We start from the raw sequence: 18,431 nt of genomic DNA, 5'->3' as shown, positions 1-18,431 counted from the left end.
GGCATTCCAAAATGGCCGATTTATTTTCCCTCTCAACCACTTCTCCTGCCTCCTCCCCATAACCTTTGACACTCTTACTAATCAAGAATCTATCAACTTCTGCCTTAAATTAATCCAACAGCTTGATCTCCACAGTTGACTGTGGCAATGATTCACCACCCTATGGCTAAATAAAGCATTAGACCCTTTTTTAGACCATGAGACCATAAAACACACAAGCAGAAACAGGCCACATGGCCCATCGAGTCTGCTCCAGCATTCAATCATGGCTTATCCATTTCACCCTCCTCAGCCCCACTCTACGGCCTTCTCCCTGTAACCTTTGCTGCCGTGTCTAATCAAGAACCTATTAAGCTCTCCCTTAAATACACCAAACAACCTGACTTCCACAGCTGCCTGTGGTAACAAATTCCACAAACTCACCATCCTCTGGCAATAGAAATTTCTCCACATGTCTGTTTTAAATGGACACCCTCTATCCTGAGGCTGTGCCCTCTTGTCCTGGACTCCCCCACCATGGGAAACATCCTTTCCACATCTAATCTGTCTAGGCCTTTCAACATTCAAAGGGTTTCATTGTGATCTCCTCATTCTTCTAAATTCTAGTGAGTACAGACCCAGAGCTATTATATGTTCCTCATATGATAAACCTTTCATTCCTGGAATCATCCTTGTGAACCTCCTCTCAACCCTCTCCAATGACAGCACATTTTTTCTCAAGATGAGGAGCCCAAATCTGTCCAAAATACTCAAGGTGAAGCCTCACCAGTGTCTTATAAAGCCTCAACATCACATCCCTGCTCTTGTATTCCAGACCTCTTGAAATGAATGCTAACATTGCATTTGCTTTCCTCACCATTGACTCAACCTGCAAATTAACCTTTAGGAGTACTGCACAAGGACTCCTAAATCCCTTTGCATCTCAGATTTTTGGATTTTCTCCCCATTTAGAAAATAGTCCACACATTTATTTCTACTACCAAAGTGCATTTCCAACACTGTATTTCATTTGTTACTTCCTTGCCCAATCTCCGAATCTGTCTAAGTCCTTTTGCAGTCTTTTGGTTTCCTCAAAACTACCTGCCCCTCCACCAATCTTCGTATCATCTGCAAATCTGGCAACAAAGCCATCTATTTAATCACATAAAAAGAAGTGGTCCCAACACCGACCCTTGTGCAGCCAACCAGAAAAGGATCTTTTTATTCCCACTCACTGCCTTCTACCGAATAGCCAATGCTCTAACCATGTCAGTAACTTTCCTGTAATACCATGGGCTTGTAACTTGATAAGCAGTCCATGTACAGCAACTTGTCAAAAGCCTTCTGAAACCTCCAAATATACGACATCCACTACATCCCTTTTAACTATCCTACATGTAACCTCCTCAAAGAATTCCAACAGATTTGAAGGCAAGATTTTCCCTTAAGGAAACCATGCTGACTTTGCCCTATCTTGTCCGGTGTCACCATAACCTCATCTTTAACAACTGACTGCAACATCTTCCCAATCACTGAGGTCAGGCTTAACTATCCTTTCTGCTGCCTCCCTCTTTTCTTAAAGAGTGGCGTGAAATCTGTAAATTTCCAGTCCTCTTGCACATTGCCAGAATCTAATCAGTTTTGAAAGATTGTTTCTAATGCCTCCACAATCTCTACCACTTTGAAAAGGACTTCTGTGTATTCTGAGGCAGTGTCCTCTGGTCCCAGACTACTCCACTATAGGAAATATTCTCCATAGCAGGGTAACAGGGCGCTACGCCCAATCACATCCATGTGACCAATTAAGCTGATCTGTCTCTGAGATGTGGGAGGAAGCACCGAGGGAAGCCACGTGGTGATGGAAAGAACATACAAACTCAATACAGACAGAATCGCTGACCGCTACTTCACACTTCCACTCCCCCATTAAAAAAGGACTTGAAACCCAAGAATGCTGGAGAAACTCAGCAGGTCAAGTAGCACCAATGGAGGGGAATATACAGTTGATGATTCAAGCCAAGATCCTTCATCAGGATTCATTCTGAGGCCCTTAATCAGGTGTCTTGATGAAGATTATTGAGCCAAAATGTTGACTGTTAATTCCCCTTCACTGTTTAGTGCCCAAGATTTACAGTATCTGCAGAAACTCTTGTGCTTTTGGTATTAAACCATGGTCTATTCTGCTCTTTTTGATGAATGTAAATGTTAGTATGCAAGATTCTGAAGAGAGATGTGGAGTCCTCCCCAGTACCCCATGACCAACAATCCTGTCAGTCTACTTCCCCGGAGCAGGACACCACATTGCAGACTTACTGCTGTTCATAGACTCAATAGAATGACAGCTGTGACTCAGGCACAATTCAGAGTAGCAGATCACTGGGCTCCTCTAGCCTGCTGCTTATTCCTGCCCTTCTTGGTCACCTTTCACTGCAGCAGTAACACCTGACCATGTCATTCCCTTGAGTGGGGCGTGACGGGACAACCCCGAGGTCAAGGGCAACGGAAAAACATCTTTTCATTAATGCACAAACAAGAGAAAATCTGAGCAATGCAAACAAAATGCTGGAGGAACTCAGCAGGTCAGGCAGCATCTCTGGAAAAAATAAGTACAGTCGACATTATGGGCTGAAACCCTTTGGAAGGCCATTTTCAATAATGTACAGGAGTGCCCTGGAAGATGTGCACCTTTAGATGCACAGGCCTTGTGAGCTCAATTCGTTGCCAGTGTTGCCAACTGAAGAGTTGTGAGAGATCAGAACATCGAGACAGCAAATGCTCTTGGTCAATTGCTCTCTCCCTTGACTCTTTGAGACTTTGCTGTTGATTCTCAAGTTGGGGAACTTGAAATAAAAGTGGCGCTGCAGACTGTAACATCAAAACAGTGAGCTGCTCCTCCCTCTCCCTCGTTGAACAGTTGGTGAACAGTGCGTTTTGATGGACTGTAAATCATGGTCTCTCTTTGGGAGCTTTGCTGTTGTGTGGTGGGTGTTAGGGGTGCTGAAGCTTTATTTATGCTGGAATAAATGGGGAGAGAGGAGGGTGTGAGTTAATGATTTTGCTTGTGCTCGGGAGGGAGGAGGGAGGGTATTTGGGGTTTCCTACATTTCCTCTGTAATTCATGCTTTGGGGTTTCTCTAATGTTTTGTGGACATCTATGGAGAGTAAGAATTTCAGGTTGTATATTGTACACATTGTCTGATACTGAATGAAACCATTGAAGGCAGGCCATTATTGGTATGGGTCAGTGTGACAGAGCCATTCTGATGGGGAGGTGGGGCAGCTGATCTCAGTATGCAGTAATTATTTTACCAAGATGCAATGAAACACTTTATGTGCCATCCCGAGACAGATCATTCTGTTAGACTGCATGCAACATTGCACTGATAGTCACATACTCACCAGATCACCACTCTCCTGTAACTCTGGATGTACAACATTATTCAGGTTGACGCCGGTGCTCAGTCCGACTTTCCTACGAAGACAGACAAAGGAAGAATGGTTTATAAAGGGTAGTGTGTGAGAACTGTGATGATCTTATATTCATACCTGCCTCAAAGAACCAATGTCAACTCAGTTACTGAGTCACTTCTGCACCAGCCTTGCACGATATTTTGACTTACTCCAGCTTTTCTCAGGAGCTGAAATTATTGTCTGCTTAACAGTCATAGAGCACTACAGCATTAAAACAGGCCCTTCAGCCCACCTAGTCTGTGCAAGGTTATTCTGCTAGTTCCATTGATCTGCCCGCCATAACCCTCCCATCTATATACATATACATCTATATACATATTGATTTCTCTTCAATGTAGAAATCAAAGCCACGTCAACCATTTCAGCTGGCAGCTTGTTTAACACTCTCACATCCCTCTGAGTGTACAAGTTCCCCTGCAGGTTCTTCTTAAATATTTTTTTCTTTCACCCTTAACCTTTAGTTCTTGTGTCACCCATCCTCAGTGGACAAAGCCTGATGCATTTACCCTATCTAACCCTGAGAATTTTTTTATACCTCTATCAAATCTTCCATCATTCCCCTACGCTCTAGGGAATAAAGCCCTAACCTATTCAGCCTTTCTGTATTACTCAGGTCCCCAGAGCCCAGTCAACATCCCTGCACATTTTCCCTGTACTCTTTTGATTTATTGATTTTTTTCCTGTGGATAGGTGACTAGAATTACACACCATACTTCAAATTTGGCCTCACCAACATCTCATACAAGAAAGGGCATGAAAGGGCACCAAAGTCAAACCAGAAATGCCCCTGGCTCAAAGAATTACCTTTGAAATGAGGGCACTGATCCCCATGGGACCTTGGGGAGGGGGAGGCTATTGATACTACCATTGCTACCACTGCTACTACTACTGATACTACTACCGTTGCTACTGGTACTACTGCTGATACTACCATTGCTACTACTGCTACTACTACTGATACTACTATCATTGCTACTGGTACTACTGTTGATACTACCATTGCTACTACTGCTACTACTACCGTTGCTACTGGTACTACTGCTGATACTACCGTTGCTACTGGTACTACTGCTGATACTACCATTGCTACTGGTACTACTGTTGATACTACCATTGCTACTACTGACTACTACCATTGCTACTGCTACTACTACCACTGCTACTGCTACTACTGCTGCTGATACTACCGTTGCTACTACTGCTACTACTACCATTGCTACTGGTACTACTGCTGATACTACCGTTGCTACTGGTACTACTGTTGATACTACCATTGCTACTACTGACTAATACCGTTGCTACTGCTACTACTACCATTGCTACTGCTACTACTACCATTGCTACTGCTACTACTGCTGCTGATACTACCGTTGCTACTACTGCTACTACTACCATTGCTACTGCTACTACTGCTGCTGATACTACCGTTGCTACTACTGCTACTACTACCATTGCTACTGCTACTACTGCTGCTGATACTACCGTTGCTACTACTGCTACTACTACCATTGCTACTGCTACTACTGCTGCTGATACTACCGTTGCTACTACTGCTACTACTACCATTGCTACTGCTACTACTGCTGCTGATACTACCGTTGCTACTACTGCTACTACTACCATTGCTACTGCTACTACTGCTGCTGATACTACCGTTGCTACTACTGCTACTACTACCATTGCTACTGCTACTACTGCTGCTGATACTACCGTTGCTACTACTGCTACTACTACCATTGCTACTGCTACTACTGCTGCTGATACTACCGTTGCTACTACTGCTACTACTACCATTGCTACTGGTACTACTGCTGATACTACCGTTGCTACTACTGCTACTACTACTGATACTGCTGCCACTGCTGAAGCTACTACTACTGCTGCATTAACAACAACAACATGAACTCAGTTGTGTCAAGAGCTTCAACTTCTGCTTCTCTTTCCACAGATGCTGTCCAATCACTATTTTTCCAAAGTTTGTTTTATTTTCAGATCTCTAGTATCTGCATTCGTTTTGAATGTTCATAGATTTTCACAATATGACAGGTTGATCAGCTTTATATAGGTAACCTTTATTTGTGACATGTACAGCAAAACACAGTGAGATGCATTATTTGTGTCAATGACCAACACAGTCTAAATGTCTACTGGACCAGTGTTACAAGTGTTGCCACACCAACATAGCATGCCCACAACTTACTAACCCTAATGAGTTTGGACTGTGGGAAGAAACCCACATGGTCAGACAGCAGCAGGAATTGAAAACTGATCACCAAATGCTGGTGCTGCAAGGTTACTCACCTTCGTGCCCGCTTGCTGATTTCGCTCATCAGCAGGGTGGCGTTCCCCACAGGATTCTTCAGTGCCTGCTGCAGCCCCTTCAGGTAGTTTCCAGCATTCTGTGTGCACCAGTAGGAAGACCATTAGCCCTTTCTCTGAGCAAGCACCTTCCCTACAAACCCTGTGGGCATAGCTGGTCCAGCAGATGGTGAAAGTACATCAGAACAGGAGGCAGAGACAGGGTAGTCACTGGGAGACGTATGGAAGACAAGGTAAGTTGAAAACCATGGGTTTTCCAGAGTCGGGTGTGGCAAAGACTGGTAGCTGTGACTAGTGATTTTGGTTTACAACATAGGAGGCCACTTGAACCACTGAACCTACGCCAGCTCTTAGAGCAATCCCATCAGTCCCATTCCTCCAGTTTTTCTCTGTAACCTGTTTTCTCTCTCACAGCCCCATCAATTCCACCTGACTCTCCAACCACCCAGGGTCATTTACAGTCGGTAGTTAACACCTTTGGGAGAGGAAACTGGTCTCACAGGGAGACCAGAGAACACAGAACAATACAGCATACCACAGGCCCTTCAGCCCATGATGTGCTGAACTTTTAACCTACTCTGAGATCCTCCTAATTCTAATGTGCAGCCTCACAGAGACAGCACTGAAGGTCAGGATCGACTCTGGTTGCTGGAGTAGGGTGGCAGCTTCAACTTGCTAGACCATTTCGCTGCCTCAGTGACTGGATGGGTAAGGAGTGGAGAGCCTGATACACACTTGAAAGCTCTCGAGTGCCAAAGGTCAGGAGGATTCAGGTAGGAAAATTCCAAAAGCCCTTTGCCATTCAAATAAGTGGACTGAATTTCAGCAGATGCTGGAAATCCAAAACAACACACACAAACTGAGAGGGGAATTCATTACGTCAGGAGGCATCTAAGGAGGGAAATAAACAGTCGATATTTTGGACCAAGCTTTTCAATGATTGCCCCTCCTTGTACTGGGGCCTTCGTTACTTGGTGACCAGGGCATCTTACTTCACTCAGCTCCTTGACGATGGTCTAAGAGGTGAACTCACTGGGGACCTGGGAATCATTTGTTGCCTGGGAGGAGCAGCTAGCGGAAGTCTATACTGGGCCATAGCTCACTGCCTTGTTTCCTGCCCGTTGCTGGTCATCCCCAGTACTGAGAGGCTTATATGCAAACACCCATGAATCACTTGCGCCCAACAAAGATGGTTGTCTCATGAGAGAATTCAAAGATCATACATCCCCTGTATCTCCCTCTAGCTCATCACTCTGGCATTAAGGGACTGAATGGTGCTAACAATTGCTTGATCCTAAATAGGCCTTTCAACTATAGTGTGTATCACATTCAGTCCTCAGCTCTGTATGTCAGCGAATGTCCTCCACACTGTTTCCGCTCCTCCATCTGTTGGGCCACATCTCCCACGACTGAATTATATCCATTCTGTTCATCAAGCCAATGTTAGCTCTGTGATCGAACTCTTGAGCATGTTTCCCTTTCCAGTGTTTCCCCACCAATTCCCTTCTGGAATTCCTTGATGAATCCGCTCCCAGGTAGCATGTCCCCAACCACAACACCTTGGAGAAAGCTTCCCCTCCTCTCCCCTCTGGTTCTTTTGCTGACCCCCTTAATTTCACGTTCTCTGGGTACCCACCTTCTCCTCTGGAAACAGTTAACACTAATTCACTCTGGCCCACCCCTCCCAGATTTTGTTCCCGGACAGGTTTTAACTTCTAAATACAAGAGATTCTGCCAATGCTGGAAGTCCAGAACAACATACGAACTGGGAGAGGAACACAACAGGTCAGGCAGTATCTATGAAAGAGAATAAACAGTTGACGTTTCAGGCCAAGACTCTTTATCAGGATAGGAAAGGAAGGGGACAGAAGCTATAAAATAAGGTGGGAGTAGGGGGAAGAGTAGAAAGGATGGGCTAGCTTGTACTCTTTCTTCTCCTTTCCACAGATACTGACTGACCTCTGAGTTCCTCCAGCATTTTATGTGGGTTACTCCAGGTTTAAATCTCTTGACCTTCCACCTCTGAAATTACATACACACTAAACCATTGTAGTTGCAAAGTCAATGCATGGGTTCTAGTTCCAGCTGGTTACTCATCACAAATAAAGAGGATGAGGACAGACATATCACTCAAAGTTTTACCAAAGTAACCAAATCCAGTTGTGAGGGGTAAGTGAACAATGCTTCAGGAAAGTACAATTGATTAAAAGGATTTTGGTACCTAGAGGACCCAGCCTCAGAATACATGGATGTTCCTTTAGAATACAGATGAGGAGGAATTTCTTTTTCTAGAGGTGGTGAATCTGTGGAGTTCATTGCCATGGTGGCTGTGGAGGCCAAGTTATTAGGTACATTTAAAGTGGAGGTTGATAGGTTCCTGATTAGTAAGAGAGTCAAAGGTTACAGGAAGGCGGCAGAGGGAAAATAAATCAGCTATGTTTGAATGGTGGAGCAGACTTGACAGGCTGATTGGCCTAATTTGCTCCTATTTCTTATAGTCTTATGGTAAAACTGCAGCAACCCTACCACAGCCATGTATCGATGGAACATTTGGGATCTAAGCACCAATAACAATTACAGTAGATAAGACAAAGCTACTATGCTCCCTAGGGTTTCCCAGTGCCAGCAGGTAAGAAGACTCTTGGTCCCACTCTACAGTTTAACCAGTACCTACCTGAATACCATTCAGCGCAACAAAGAGGCGAAGAATATCATTTGTCCCCTCAAAAATACGGAAGATTCGGAGATCTCTCATTACTCGCTCGACCCCAGCATCCTGAAAGAAGTTAGGATAGATTTCTAAATCACTGCATCATGCAATCATAAAGCTCACCTTCAAATTCCCCTGCTGTCTCCCTGATGTTAACTCTGTGGACCACTGCCCACAGGGATCCCTGTGTCCCTCCACCCACTGGTTTCTGGTACATGCTCAAACTAATGTGAAAGGCCTTTGAGTTATTTATGATGCTTAAGCAGATTTTACAGTGGTAAGATTAAGGTTAAAGATGTTCACGTGTACGTCTAAATGTGAAACCATACAGTGAAATGCGTCATTTGTGTCAACGACTAGAGTCTGAGGATGAGCTTAGCAGCCTGCAATTGTCACCATGCTTCCACCGCCAACATACCACATCCACAACTTACTCACCCGAACCCATGTGTCTTTGGGATGTGGTAGGAAGCAAAAGCATCCAGAGGAAACCCATGCAGTCACAGGGTGGGCATACAAATTCCTTACAGACAGTGAAACCCGAATGCTGGAGCTGCAAAGTGTGATGCTAATCTGCCACAATGAAATTTCTTACTCACATGAAGCTCACACATGCTAACAGTAAAGAGACTGGTGCATATAATCAATGGACTGTGGCAAAGAATAGGCAATGGAAACTGAGGTTGTGCAAAGAGTAATTGTGTAAGTTGAGGTAATGCAAAGAATAGCTGTGTAAACAGAGGGAGTGCATGGTCGGATAAACTGAGGAAGTGCAGTCGTGTAAATTAAGGTGGTGCAAAGAATAGTCGTGTAAACTGAAGTCGTGCAAAAAGAAATGCTAAAGTGACAACAGAAGAGGTAGAATTAAGGATTTGAGTTTGGGAAGGGGATGTGAAAGAGGTGACAGGTACAGGCAGTATGGTAGTGTAGCAGTTGGCATAATGCTTTACAGTGCCAGTGATCAGAGTTCAATTGCTGGTGCTATCTGTAAAGAGTTTGCATGTCCTCCCTGTGACCACACGAGTTTCCACTGGGTGCTCCTGTTTCCTCCCACATTCCAAAGAAGTGAGGGGTTAGGGTTAGTCAGTTGTAACCATGCCATGTTGAGGTTGGAAGCATGGCAGCACTTGTAAGCTGTCCCCAGCAAATCCTGGGATGGTGTTGGTCGTTGATGCAAATGATACATTACACTGTATTTTTAAATGTATGTGACAAAGTTGTTCTTTTTCTCTTTTCCTCTTCCTCGCTTCTCCTCCTCTCCCCTCTCTTCAAGTTTGATAGCAGTTGGGAAGAAACTGTTCTTGAGTACGAGGGGTGATTGAAAAGTTCATAGCCTAAGGTAGGAGTCAATTTTAGAAAACCTAGCAGTTATTTTTTCAACACAGTCCCCTCCAGTGGCCGTGGAGCATACGAATCTTGGACATCCAGAAAGTGTCCACAGCAGGTGTGATTGATAAGTTCGTGGCCTAAGGTAGAAGGCGATGAGTTATACAGCTCTCGTTACACACACGTAGGTCAACTCTTTGAGTGATTATGCAGAAAGTTTGAAGTTAATAACTCATCTCCTTCTACCTTAGGCCATGAATTTGTCAATCACCCCGATGTTATTAACTGATGAGTTAACAAACTTTCTGCATAATCAAAGAGTTGACCTACATGAGCTGCAGAACTCATCTCCTTCTACCTTAGGCCATGAACTTATCAATCACCCCTCGTATGTCTTTGAGCTCCTGTATCTTCTACTGGGGAGAAAAGCAGATTGCTGATAGCATCCTTGATGATACCTTTACCGTCTTGATCTGCGATGTGTCAGGATGGTGCCACACTGTCAAGGTGATGAATCTTTTGGGTAGAGTACTCACTGGCTTTTAGAAGAATGAATGATAGTTCCTGAGGATTGTAGGGTGGTTAATGTAACCCCACTTTTTAAATAAGGAGGGAGAGAAAAACCAGGGAATTACAGACCGGTTAGCCTGACATCGGTGGTGGGGAAAATGCTAGAGTCAGTTATCAAAGATGTGATAACAGCACATTTGGAAATCATCAGACAAAGTCAGCATGGATTTGTGAAAGGAAAATCATGTCTGACGAATCTTATAGAATTCTTTGAGGATGTAACTAGTAGAATGGATAGGGGAGTTCTAGTGCATGTGATATATTTGGATTTTCAAAAGGCTTTTGACAAGGTCCCACACAGGAGATTAGTGTGCAAATTTAAAGCACATGGTATTGGGGGTATGGTATTGATGTGGATAGAGAATTGGTTGGCAGACAGGAAGCCAAGAGTGGGAATAAACGGGACCTTTTCAGAAAGGCAGGCAGTGACTAGTGGGGTACCGCAAGGCTCAGTGCTGGGACCTTAGTTGTTTACAATATATACTAATGATTTAGACAAGAGAATTAAATACAGCATCTCCAAGTTTGCGGATGATACGAAGCTGGGCGGCAGTGTTAGCTGTGAGGAGGATGCTAAGAGGATGCAGGGTGACTTAGATAAGTTAGGTGAGTGGGCAAATTCATGGCAGATGCAATTTAATGTGGATAAATGTGAGGTTATCCACTTTGGTGGCAAGAACAGGAAAACAGATTATTATCAGAATGGTGGCCGATTAGGAAATGAGACCTGGGTGTCATTGTACACCAGTCATTGAAAGTGTGGGCATGCAGATACAGTAGGCAGTGAAAAAGGCAAATGGTATGTTGGCATTCATAGCAAGAGGATTCGAGTACAGGAGCAGGGAGGTTCTACTGCAGTTGTACGAGGCCTTGGTGAGACCACACCTAGAGTATTGCGTGCAGTTTTGGTCCCCTAATCTGAGGAAAGACACTCTTGCCATGGAGGGAGTACAAAGAAGGTTCACCAGATTGATTCCTGGGACGGCAGGACTTTCATTTGAAGAAAGACTGGATCGACTGGGCTTATACTTGCTGGAGTTTAGAAGATTGAGGGGGGATCTTATTGAAACGTATAAAATTCTAAAGGGATTGGACAGGCTAGATGCAGGAAGATTGTTCCCGGTATTGGGGAAGTCCAGAATGAAGGGTCACAGTTTAAGGATAAAGGGGAAGCCTTTTAGGACCGAGATGAGGAGAAACTTCTTCACATGGAGAGTGGTGAATCTGTGGAATTCTCTGCCACAGGAAACAGTTGAGGCCAGTTCATTGTCTATATTTAAGAGGGAGTAAGATATGGCCCTTGTGGCTAAAGGGATCAGGGGGTATGGAGAGAAAGCAGGTACAGAGTTGGATGATCAGCCATGATCGTACTGAATGGCGATACAGGCTCGAAGGGCCAAATGGCCGACTCCTGCACCTATTTTCTGTTTCTATGATGTTTTTGGATTAATGGGGAGATGCTGAGAAGGTAAAAAACGTCAGCAACTTAAGACTGAAGGGCAAAAGAAATTTCACACTCAAAAGGTTAGTGAAACTTCAGGGTTCTCACTCCTAAAGTACCTCAGTATCCAAGGACGATGAATAGACATTGGGTCATTGAGGATCGAGAGCTGGGGCAGGAAGACTGTTCATGATCTTATTGAATGATAGAGAAGCGTTCAGAGGCTTGGGCTGGTTTGTATTTCTTATGTTCTTGGGAAGGACCTCATTGGTCCAGGTGCCGGTCCTAGACAGGATAACAGTTTGGCATGGACAAGATAGGCTGAAGGCTGTACTGCTCGATGACTGAGATGCAAACTGGGGCCCACCCTGGTGGAACTGAACAATTCACACCCCTTTTACAGTGTTTTACACAGAATATCCACTCCTGAGTGACAGCTGTCGTTTGGTGGTGGTGGGGGGTGCAGAGCGAATGCAGACCCTGACACTGACCTTCATGAAGCCCATTCCACCCATCAGTTGGATGCACTCATCTGCAACTGTCCAGGCAGCTTCCTGTGGAAAAATTTGTGAGTAAGGTTAGTCACCATCTCATCTACATCACTACCACCTCCCTACCTCAGTCTCTCTAGTGGAAATCAGTCCTGCATCTCCCTCAGAGATTTTGATGTGAAGGAGATTTCAGAGTCTCTTACATAGGCACATGGATAAAAGAAAAATGGGAGAGCTCTGTAGGAGGGAATGGCTGGATTTCTTTTCGAACAGATTAAAAGGCTGCCACTACATCAGCTCCAGGCTGGGATCCCATTTTAATAACTTTCCAATCTCCAAACTTACACAAGCATTGGAAGGATCAATTGGCAGCATGTGGGACTGCTGGAGAGGAAGTGAGGAATGCCCGGGGCTGCTGGAGGGGCAGTGCGGAATGCCCGGGACTGCCCGAGAGACAGCACAGAATGCCCTGGGGCTGCCGGAGAGGCAGTGCAAAATGCCCTGGGACCGCTGGAGAGGTAGTATGGAATATTCTGGGACAACTGGCAAGCAATTAGGTTGTTGGTTTGAGACAGAATGAAGGCTGATACTAACAGCAAATCACTTTCCCTGCTGAGGCAGTGTGGAAGGAAAGAATCCTGTTTCTTTGATGCCTCACATGGTTTCAAGACATCACAAGATGCTTGGAGCCAACTGAATTCTTCTGTTAAATGTGGCACTAATATACACAGAGTAACCTACTATTTGACAATGGCTCAGGACATCTCTTTAGTGATGTTGGAGGAGGGGCAAATATTGGTCTCCCAGTACTTTGAGAGATTCCTTCAAAATTATAGTCATGTTCTTTTTTTACATTCAGCTCATGAGGAAAACAATTTATCAGTGCAGCTTTGCATCAGTATTGCCCATCAGAAGTACCTCCTTTTGCACAAGATATTGAGACTGCCACCTACCTCCTAAACTGGACAGGAAAAAAAACAATGATATACAACTTTGAGATAATATCCCAACTCCTGTACTCAATAAAAACACAAAATGCTGGCAGAACTCAGCAGGCCAGACAGCATCTATGGGAGGAGTAGTGACGACATTTCGAGCCGAAACATCGTCACTACCTCCTCCCATAGATGCTGTCTGGCCTGCTGAGTTCTGCTAGCATTTTGTGTTTTTATTTCCAGCATCTGCAGATTCACTCATGTTGTCCTGTACTCAATACTCTGATTTATAAAGACCAATGTACCTGATTCACCATCAATAACTCTCTGAGACGCGAGGCGAGATATCGGCTTTTATTGACTGGAAGAAAGAACAAGCAGCAATTGACCACCATGCTACATCCTGGAGACTGAGGGCAGGGCTCAGGCCTCAATCGCCTTTATACCAGGGTCTGTGGGAGGAGCCACAGGAGCAGTCAGCATTGGGGAGGGGGGGAGCGTGTCCAGACAGGTATATGTACCGTAGATTCCGGACTACAGAGCGCACCTGATTAAAAGCCGCAGGCTCTAATTTTAGAAAGAAAATCAATTTTGTACTTGTACAAGCCTCACCGGATTTTAAGCCGCAGGTGTCCCACGTTGTAATATGAGATATTTACACAGAAAGATATTACACGTGAGGATTTTTTAACTTTTAATTAAATCCGTATGGTAACATAAACAAATACATATTGCAAATGCTTTTTTTCGAACAGTGCCTGTAACACAGCTACTTTTAAATATACATACGTATCGGTAACACACAAATTACGTTGCATATACTTTTTTACTGAACAGTGCACGAACAACATTCCAATATCTCCTAACGACTGGTAAAAAAAATATATATATACTGCAGCCTACCAGGAAAAGTTATTGATCGCCTTCTTCATCTTCCTCCTGTGCACTAAAACCATCAAAGTCCTTCAGTGTCCGAATTGAACAACCTCAGGATCTCGTCACTCACTTCAGTCTCTTCGTTGTCGCTCTCACTTGAGTGCACGCGGTCCTCTTCATCACGCAGCAGTCCAGCCTTTCGAAACCCGCTGGTGATGATGGATGTTGTGACACGGCTCCACGCATTTAGGATCCACTGGCAGACTTGAGTTAAAGATGCTCTTCGCATGCGTCCTGTTTTGGTAAAGGATTTCTCGCCGCTCGTCATCCAAGCCTCCCACTCAACGCGCAGCGCCACTTTAAATGCCCGGTTCACGCTGATGTCCAGTGGCTGCAAATACTTCGTGGTGCCCCCAGGAATCACAGCTGGAATTGAGTATGTACTCTTGATGGCAGCTTTCACTGAACTTTCATTGTCAGCCGCTTAAAAAATCACCATCAGTGGAAGCTTTAGTCCGGATGCTGTGCAGCTCAGAACACAAGTAAAATGCGTTCTCTCATGGCCACTTGTTTTCAGTGTGATGGACGAGTCACCTTTTTTATTAACAGTCCGAGTGAGAGGCAGGTCAAACGTCAAAGGTACTTCATCCATATTTATGATATCATCTGGCCCGATGGAATTCTCCGCTATCTTTGAGTGAATGTGCAGAAGTTAGCAAGTTTTTCCTCGTGGTGTCGGGAGGGAGCTGCTGACACAGAGTCGTGCGTACCCTGACGGACAGGCCTTTTCGTCTCATAAATCTAAAACACCACGATGGCCCACCTCTAAAATCTTCGATTTTCATTTTGGTGGCGATTGCTTTAGCCTTCAGTCTGATCTGCATGGTGGAAACATCGCGGCCGCCTGCTCTCTGTGTGTTAACCCAGTCTTCAAGAAAGTTTTCAAGTTCGGGCCATCTGCTATGATTACCTCTGAAAGCTTTTGTCATCTTTTTGCATTGACTCAGTTCTTCACGCTGGCGTCTCCACCGTCTCACCATCGATTCATTTATGCCAAGATTATGTGCAGCAGCTCGATTTCCTTCTTCAACCGCCAGATTGATCGCCTTTAACTTAAAAGCTGCATCATATGCTTTTCTTCAAGTGTTTTCCATGTTGATGAGGGTGAGTACAAATGACTGATTTACAATAATTTAATTGTGAAAGTGCGCTTGATTTATCGTACAATTTCATTGGACCTCTGTGAACTACTCATCAATTTTATTGGTCTACTGTTACGAGGCAAAATGTTTTTGGCAGCATGAAAAAAAAACATGCATTAGCCGCACCGTAGTATAGGCCGCAGTGTTGCCGCAGTGTTCAAAGTGTGGGAAAAAAGTAGCGGCTTATAGTCCGGAATTTACGGTAGTTCACCACAGTACCAAAATCTCTCTTTACCACCCTATCTACCTGTGACACCACTTTCAAGAAATGAGGGACTTTAGTTCCCAAATCCCTTTGCTCTACTGCATTCCTCATCATCCTACTGTTCAATGGGCGAGTTCTACTCTGGTTTGTCCTCCCAAAATGTAACACCTCACACTTGTTTGCATTAAATTCCATTTGCTATTTTTCAGCTGTTTCCAGCTGGTCCAGATCCTGCTGCATGCTTTAATAGCCTTCCTTGTTGTCCACAATTCTTCCAGTCTTTGTGCGGCACGTTAGTATAGTGGTTAGCATAACGCTTTACGTTACAATTTAATTCCTGCAACAGCTTGTAAGGAGTTTGTAGATTCTCCCATGACTGAGTGGGTTTCCTCAGGTGCCCCATTTCTTCCCACAGTTCAAAGATATACTGGTTAGTAGGTTAATTGGGCATTGTAAATTATCCTGTGATTAGGCTTGGATTAAATCAGGGGTCGCTGGGACGGCGTGGCTCAGAAGGCTGGAAGAGACTAGTCTGCACTGTACCTCAATAAATAAATAGAAATCACAGAACCTGCTTACCACGTTATCATCCAAATCATTAAAGTAGTTGACAAACACCAGACCCAGCTCTGATCCCTGTGACACATCAGTAGTCCCAGGCCATCTCCATATTCTCCTGCTCCCTCCGCTGATGCCTTTTTGTTTCTAGATATCTACTGCAGCCACCTGGCTCTGGAGAAAAGAATACCACAGATCCACAGGCCTCAACAAGAGGGAATTTCTCCTCATCTCAGCCCAAATGTATTACACTGTAACTTTCGACTATGACTTGTCATTCCAGAACTCTCTTCCTCTCTCCCCACCTGCTGTTTATTTCCAATAATCTCTTTTCCCAAATGGCAATGTCACTGTGTATACTTTTGGGGTCGAGAAGAAATCAAAGGATTCCCTGCAGAGAATCTGGGATTTAAACCAGAGCAGTGTGTACAATGTCCTGTGTATGTTACTCAAAATGGCTTCTTTGGTTTGTTACGAGTAGGAATGCTTCTTTGTCGGTTAAGTGTTTCTCTCGCCGTTGTTTCGCTTTAGAATGGCTGATATGGTAATTGTATTCATTTGTTAATCAATGGGGAATGTTATTGTGTCTTGTGAGGCTGGGAACTTAGGGGAGGGGTTTTCGCGGGTTTTTGGTGTGAGGGGAGTCGGGAGAAAGATGCCGAGGGAGGTGGACGAGCGCTCGGAAGACCACCGGGGAGTCCGGGGTGGAAGACGTGGAAGTCGGAGGCAAGCGACGAAGGGTCGAATGGTTCGATGGTTGAGCTCCAACGAGTGCACTAAACAGACTGAACTTTGATAAGTTGGCGCCTTTTGTTTTTTTCCTTATATATATATATATTGTATTGCCTAATACTCTTTTAATTTTAGTAAACTCTTTAAAGTGTATTTCATAATGGTATTTGTTGTGGGTTTGATACTGTTGGCGGGCGCGAGGCATAAACTCGATTCTCACAGCACTTGTGCGTAACGGGAGGTGGGTTGGTGAGTGGCTGGATCTCCGTTTCCCCTAGACATATACCAGCCTTTTGGGTAAGTGTTACAAGTGTAACAGATAATGGACAGGAACAAAACAAACAAACGACAACTCACAGAGGCAAAGATCTTGCTGATGGCCGCTTCTATCTGGAATTCTGTGGCTCCGGAATCCATGTTTGCACTGATCATGTAGGCCATGGACTGTGGAGGCAGAAATTTTATATTAAGTGCTCACAGACAATCACCGTAGCTCAGAGACTTGCAGTCTCGCCTGCTTCAAAACTATGCCGGCACACATCCTGCACTAATACTAACTGACTTTCCGCCAAGGGTATTCTGGTTGTGGGGGAGGGGAGTTGCTGAGGGAGTACAATATTGTCAGAGTGGCCTCATGAAGGGGTGCTGCTGCACTGTGGGGGGGGGGGGCAGAAAGCATCACATTGTATGCACTGTAACAGAGGTGATGCTGAAGAGAGCCATGCCATGGGAGGGGTGGTGCTGAGGGAACACAGTACTGTCAGAGTGGCCCCACGAAGGAGTGTTACATTGTAATGGGGGAGAGCCAGCAGGCAATATACTGTGACAGGAGTGGTACTGAGGAGCACAGTGCTGTGGGAGGAGCGGTGCTAAAGGGAGCGTCATGCCGTGGGTTTGTCAACGCCGAGAGAGTTTCTCAGAATCGAGTGGATCATGAAGCCTTCTGATGACACATTTAACCAATGGCCCATCTGCCTTCTGAGGACTCAAGGATCAACTTTATTCACCATATACATTTACATGCATTAGGAATTTGTTGTGGTGTATTGGTCAGGGTGCAACACATGCAACAAAAAACAACAATTAGAAAGAATAAAGGATTACACAAAAATAAATTTAGAGGTTAAAGTACGAAAGGAAAAAAATGAGTACAAATACATAAATGCCAACGTGCATTTCCAATGTGAACAGCAATAGAAAAAGAGGTTTAAAATGTTTACAGTGGGGTTCAATCACAGGGGTAACAGATACATGGGGGTGGGTGGGTGTGGGAGCTAACTAGAATAATTGATCAGACTAACTGCTGGAGGAGGGAAGAACTTTTAAGATAGTGTGAAAATTATGTTTTAACAACCCTATAGCATTTTCCAGAAGGGAGCTTTTAGAAAAGGCAGTTTTAGAAAAGGCAGGGTTGTGCCTGCAATGGTTTATTCCTGTCCATCTCTTTGTCCTGGTCATATACAAGTCCCTCAGAGATGGTCAGTAGTCAATGACCTCTTCAGTCCACACTGTTACATTGTTTATTCCCACACAAATCAATGCTGCTGCTAATCTGGTTATTTATCACATTTGTTTCATGTCAGTACTTGCTATGTGTTCTGTTGTTGCTGTTTCCT

The 18,431-nt window shown here is 44.5% G+C and overlaps 1 protein-coding gene across 3 annotated transcripts in view; it reads right to left on the bottom strand.

Moving 5' to 3' along the window:
- Window positions 1–18,431, bottom strand: part of acadvl (acyl-CoA dehydrogenase very long chain) — a 165,167-nt gene that overhangs the window by 49,082 nt on the left and 97,654 nt on the right. For all 3 annotated transcript variants that reach the window (XM_059975317.1, XM_059975318.1, XM_059975319.1), the window contains 5 exons: window positions 17,173–17,259; window positions 12,308–12,370; window positions 8,444–8,545; window positions 5,752–5,849; window positions 3,379–3,451 (listed from right to left, as the gene is read on the bottom strand). In XM_059975317.1, coding sequence (XP_059831300.1) covers window positions 3,379–3,451; window positions 5,752–5,849; window positions 8,444–8,545; window positions 12,308–12,370; window positions 17,173–17,259 — 423 coding nt within the window. The remainder of the gene's footprint in view (window positions 1–3,378; window positions 3,452–5,751; window positions 5,850–8,443; window positions 8,546–12,307; window positions 12,371–17,172; window positions 17,260–18,431) is intronic.

This window comes from Hypanus sabinus, chromosome 7 (assembly GCF_030144855.1).
Source record: "Hypanus sabinus isolate sHypSab1 chromosome 7, sHypSab1.hap1, whole genome shotgun sequence".
Taxonomy (NCBI): domain Eukaryota; kingdom Metazoa; phylum Chordata; class Chondrichthyes; order Myliobatiformes; family Dasyatidae; genus Hypanus; species Hypanus sabinus.
The sequence above is the reverse complement of the archived record's forward strand: the minus strand, read 5'-3'. Positions and strand labels throughout refer to the sequence as shown.